This window comes from Phocoena phocoena, chromosome 1, assembly GCF_963924675.1.
Source record: "Phocoena phocoena chromosome 1, mPhoPho1.1, whole genome shotgun sequence".
In the NCBI taxonomy this organism is placed as follows: domain Eukaryota; kingdom Metazoa; phylum Chordata; class Mammalia; order Artiodactyla; family Phocoenidae; genus Phocoena; species Phocoena phocoena.
This window is the reverse complement of record NC_089219.1, coordinates 153,378,302-153,384,301: the sequence shown is the minus strand read 5'-3', so window position 1 is coordinate 153,384,301 and position 6,000 is coordinate 153,378,302. Positions and strand designations below refer to the sequence as shown.

Sequence of the window (6,000 nt, the reverse complement as noted above, 5' to 3'; positions counted from 1 at the left end):
TAAAGCCGACTCAGAAAACGAAGTCGCGATGGCCAAGCGCTGTGCACCGCCTCCCGGCAGCCGAGGCACAACCGAAGCCGCTAGGCTCCTCCTCCAGCCTCCCTTCAGGTGGCGCTGTAGGACCAACCCACGTTCCAAAATGCAGTCGCCGCAGTTGCTACAAAGCACCGAGATCAGCGGAGCCCGTGGCTAGAGAGGTATTTCCCAGGAACCTCCCAGGTCGCCCCGCGAGCACCATGCACTTCCGCTTCCGGCTCTTTATTCCGGAAGTTGCTTTTTGAGGTAGTGTGCGGGATAGTGTGGTCTTTGTGCGCTTCCACCATGGCGTACCGGGGCCAGGGCCAGAAGGTGCAGAAGGTGATGGTGCAGCCAATCGTATCCTACTCGGGATGTGAGAAGGAGGAGGTTTGGGCCAGGAAATGGGGCGCGAAGGAGCAGACGGAGCAGGCCAGAGGGAGCGGAGTCCGGCCCCTCATCCCATGAGCCCCTGGGGCGGCCGAGACTGGGAGAATGCGCGGGTAGTTGAAGAAGCAATTACAGGTGGGAGGTGGGCTTGGCAGACCCCTGCGGTGGGAAATGCAAGAATGGCGGGGGTGAGCCGTTGGAAGACAACCTTAGTTAAGTACTCAGCGAAAGCGGGAGTTATCGGTCTCGTGCCTGAGGAAGATGTCGGCACCGAAGAAACTCCAGGAGAATGAGAGTGGGAGGGGATTCGTTTACAGTGTTTAGGGAGCCCCAAATGGATGCCTAGTTGGGCACTTCGCATAGGCACAGACGTCGCGTTCAGAAAAGTGAGATGGGGGTAGGATTGACCAGTTCCAGGAAGCAGAGTCTATGCTATGCGTATTTTTTCCTTAACTACTGCTGCAGAATCTCATCTTCAGATACTTGCAAAATGTAAGTTGTTAACTGTTTCATAATTACTTTATAAGTTAAAGGTGAATTTATTTGGCTGTTTGTTTCATCCTGTCTGATCATTGTTCTAGAGTTAAATGTAGATGAAACTGGAGATTGTGAGGGTATTTGAGGGGAAGGAGTGCTGGGAAAGCTCTAATGTGATAAAATGGTGTGTGACCATGCCAACTCCAAGCATGCAAAGAATGGTGTCGTAATTACTCTACAAGACCAAAATTACTAATTTCAAAAAGTAATTATTGGTTGACATGACAGTGGTAATTGGGTACTTTTGTTGCAGTGGGTATGGCCAGAACATTGCAACCTTTCCCCCTTCCCTTTAGGATGAGACACTGGAAGAAAAATTCAGTCGGCTTTAAACTAGGTCATAAAGTGTCGTGTTTAGCACTTTGCAGGGTGGGGGACACATATATATAGAAAAGACACCAAAAAAGGAAGACAGGAAGGATAGGTTCAGAGGATTTAGTGGCAGCCTTCTTTCCTTTGAGAGGGTTTTTAGCAACTCAAAATTTGACTTGACAAGGCGGAGTATTTATCTCTGAAAGAAAATGTGGCTCCTGTTGTTCTGACAAACTTTAGTGTGTGACAACACAATCGAAAAACAGATTAATTTCAAGCTCTTGTAATTTTTAATCACAGGAATTGAGGGTCCCCCTCCTATTAGGTGTGAGACATGGAGAACTGAGTACCTAGAGGAAACTGTCTTGGAGTTGGATTTTGCTATAGCAGATAAGAAAGAAGCCCTTTTAAATGCTATCCTGTCACAAATTTTCACTTTAAATGTATAGAGACTAGAAGCAGTGGAAATATGATTGAGTTCTAAGTTCACAGGAAAATTATTAACTTAGTTCCAATATAGCATTTATTAAGTGAGAATGTTTCTTGATAAGTAACTAGTCTTGGCTTTTATTTGTTAAGGTTTTCTTAGGAGCCATGGTGGTCTGTTGTTTGACCAAAGTGGTTGGATTTTGTTTACTTATTTCTTAACATTTCTATTTTTGTTGATTATTTCAGAGATCTCGGATTCAGGTGTGGCTTTATGAGCAAGTGAATATGCGGATAGAGGGCTGTATTATTGTGAGTACCCAAGATATTTTATCTCAGAGCAGTTTGTTTATAGAAAAAGACTTACCAAAAGATAGCCAGCAGAGCAATATACAAAAAGTCAAAGACCCAACCCACGGAAAGTTCTTCAGGACCCACTATCCTTGTCTCATTGTTCTGCTTGATAGGGATTATGTAATTCATAAAAGAGAGGGAAAATTACTAGAAAATTATTTAAACAACAGTATTAGTCCTTAAAGGAGGGGTCAAAAGAAATAAAATGGGGCAGGGGAGATGGGATTAATGGAGTATTAGTTCTGGGTTAGGTGATACCTGAATAGAACTGGGTGGGGTTAGTTAAATAAGATGTCCACGATGGCAGAATAGCCTAAATAATGTTTTTAAAAAGGAAGATATGGATGGAAGTGTTATGCTACGACTCTGGTATTTCTTTTAGACAGTGTAGATTCCATCAATAATCTCCCCTTCCCTGTTTACTAGTTAGAAAACAAGCACAGTGGTTGGTGGTGGTAGTGTCTTGTGGGGAACATGGGAAGAGTTAATTCATATATGTACACACACTATATTGAGCGTGTTATAAAAGATAAGGGAAATGGCTCTTTGGCATAGTTAATGAAATCTTAAGTCCCAAGGGTTCCAGAAGTAATCTGAAGTACATTCCATCTTCCTTTATTTAAAAAGAGGCTTAGGGAGTTTCCTGGTGGCCTAGGGGTTAGGGTTCTGCGCTTTCACTGCCATGGCCCGGGTTCAGTCCCTGGTCGGGTAATTGAGATCCTGCAAGCTGTGCAGCATGGCCAAAAAAAAAAAAAAAAGGCTTAGGACGGGGAGGTGGTGTTTCAGCTAAAAAGATCAGTGGAGAGGTGAGTTTCTGAAGTTAGCATCTCTATATATAGCCATTTTCATTTAGAATGGTTTGGATATGATCTTACGTGAAGATGACAGTCAATTGGCTTATTTTTCTAGGGTTTTGATGAGTATATGAACCTCGTATTAGATGATGCAGAAGAGATTCATTCTAAAACAAAGTCAAGAAAACAACTGGGTAAGACTATAGATGGCCTTAAAGAATTGTAGAAATTTTTATTCACTTATAGAATTGAACTGCAACTCATTTCATGTTTAAATTTAGTTTGCATTTGAGAAGTTATTATTTGGGAGAGAAATATACTCTTGAAATCATCCTTTGCCACTTATTCTTTACCCCACTCCATTTTTGCTTTTGTCTCTCCACTCAGAGAGCTCTCACAAGGGTTACCAAAGACTAGCGGTGTTAAATCGAATGGTCCTCATTTTATTGGGCTCTAAGCAGCATTTGGCTCTGTGATACTATAGTCAGGTTTTTGCTTTTCATTACTAGTTGTTCCTTTTTCAGACTTTTATATATTCATTCTTTAGGACCCAGCCATTAACTGTTTGAGTTGCTCAAGTCTTGGTTCTACGTCCTCCTGTCACTCAGTATTATTTTCCTAGGCACTCAAGACTGTACCTTAAATTACATTTATATGTTGACTTCCAAATTTACGTTTGTAGCTCTACACCTCTCTGAGCCTATTCAACATTTCTACTTGGATGTCTCAAAGGCTCCTCAAAGTTAGCATATCAGAAATCAAACTCAGTTCCAACCCCTCACACACTGTTTAGAGCAATTTTAGTGTTCCCTGCCATACTGAATGGCACCAGTTCTATTCAGTTTGCTAATAAATTTCTCTGCAACTACCTCAGCTCCCTCCAGTTTGCTCTGCAGGCTCCTGTCATCTTTTATTTAAAACACCAATCTGAACTTGTTATCTCTTTGCTAGAAAGCCTTCAATGGCTTCTTACTGCTCATAGGATAAGGAAATCTTTAATGTATCCTTCAGGGTCCTTCATGATCTGGCCTTACCTCCCTCTGCTCATTTTGTATCACTTTGCACTTCATATTCTGAGCTTCACCCACACTTCTTTCAATTCTTGGAATCTGTACATTTGTCCCATCATAAATTTTTGTATATGCTGTTACCTGTTTCTTGGGACTCAGACCAAATGTCACTTCCTGCCAGGGTTTGGTTTGGCTTTGCTTGGGGTGGGGATTGATGGAGGGTGTGCTGTGCTGAGTTTGTAGTAAAATACTCATTACTGGGATTATTAATGTCTCTGCCACTGGACCACATGCTCCATTAGTGCATGAGTCCTGTCTTTTTTGCTCCCTAATATGCTCCGTGCCTAACTCAGTGCATGCCACGTAGTAGAAATTTTAAAATATTTGAACAGTGAAGGCAATTTCTTAACCCACGTTCTTTAGGATTCATGGCTTCATCAAGACCTACTGAATCATTTCTGTTAAAACTCCATTAACCTGAGGTTTATTTAGACATTTTGTCTTTAATTGTTTAATGCCCCACTTCAGAGCTCACTGGTATTTTTATCAGTGGTGGGTTTCAGGTGCCTCTTTCTCTCAGTCCTTGAGGATTCTCTTGAGCCTATACTAGCTCTGTGGAAAGTAGATTCTAAGGAGTGGTATAATGTTTTGCTTTGCTTTTTCCTGCTTAGGCTATTTTTCGAATTTAAACATGTCTTGCCAGGAAGGCCAAGCTAACCTTATTGATGTTATTTATAAATTATTTGCAAAATGTTGATTTCCCATGGTAATATCCACCCTGTAGAACAGATTAATATTACCTGTTGTAGAAGCCTGGGAAAGTGAAACAATTTAATTGCTATTGGTGTTGATTAGCATTTCTCAAACCGTTTTACTGAACACCAGTGTTCCTGAAGATATTTATAGATATTTCTCAGGAAAAAAGTATTCTCTGCTCAAATAAGTTTAGAAAATGTTAGGTAAAACTTAAACAAGTTTGTGTACCACAGGATGAAATCTATTATATTAAGAATTGTAGAAGAGATATGGGAACATATGTATAACTGATTCACTTTGTTATAAAGCAGAAACTAACACACCATTGTAAAGTAATTATACTCCAATAAAGATGTTAAAAAAAAAAAGAACTGTAAGAAAGGGATTATAGTAAATATGCTGCATTTCCTAAAAAAAACCAATTTCTCAACTTCTACAAACTCGGAGCATTAGGAAATGTTGGGGTACTTGACTTAGTCTACAGAAACTACTTTTTGTAAAATAACATTTCTCTACCTTCATTAGGTTATTGTTGGAAAAGTACACATGGTCTGATATGCACAGCCTTTCAATATATGAATATTGGAAAATGTCACATACCTTCTCAAGAGAGAAAGCATTTTCAAAATCACTCAAGAATGATATGAAATTCTGAGGCTAAAAGGTGGTTACAAAGTAGTCTGAGTGGCTATTAATAGCTTTTTTTTTTTTTTTAATTTTGTGTTGCAGGTCGGATCATGCTAAAAGGAGATAACATTACTCTGCTCCAAAGTGTCTCCAACTAGAAATGATCAATGAAGTGAGGAATTGTTGAGAAGGCAATACAGTTTTTTTAGGTGTGCTTTGTTAGAAGTGTAGTTCTAAAGCATTTATTCATATTGTTTTGCTCACCTTTATGTTATTACCAGATGACAATAAATGCTGTGGGATTGTTTTTATTAAAATATTTACATTGTTTTCTTTTATCCAGTTGTAGAGAGTTTTTACACAATGGCACCATTAGCTGTTAGTATTTATTTTAAGGTTTTCTGAAGATGGCACTTGTCCTGGGCATTTGCTTTTCACAGAACTGGGATCTGTAGATTCTTAAGGCAAAGAGTAGGAATTCTGCCTGACATGTAATCTTCTGATACTGGGTGGTGGAGAAGGGGAGTGTTCACAAAAGTAAAGATGATGGTGCCAGTATCATCAGTTCTAATTCTGAATGCTGGGACACAAGGGTTTCTAACCACAATAGGTTGGGGACATTATAGTAGCTCAGTTTTTGCTTAGCACTCTCTTAGAGTTATTGTGTAAGGCCTTTGTGAATTCTTTTATCACTAAGATCAGAATGTGAGAAGTATTTGGATATAGGCAAAGAATGAAAGTTTGTTAGAAAGGAGCTCTGTTAAGAGTTAACTGGAGGG

General features: G+C 40.0%; 1 protein-coding gene across 1 annotated transcript; it reads left to right on the top strand.

Moving 5' to 3' along the window:
* Positions 1–321: 321 nt before the first annotated feature.
* Positions 322–5,379, top strand: SNRPE (small nuclear ribonucleoprotein polypeptide E). The gene is made up of 5 exons (XM_065885998.1): positions 322–375; positions 871–897; positions 1,930–1,992; positions 2,944–3,022; positions 5,324–5,379. Exons 1-5 carry the CDS (start codon positions 322–324, stop codon positions 5,377–5,379), a joined length of 279 nt encoding a protein of 92 aa, XP_065742070.1.
* The last annotated feature ends 621 nt before the right edge of the window (positions 5,380–6,000 follow it).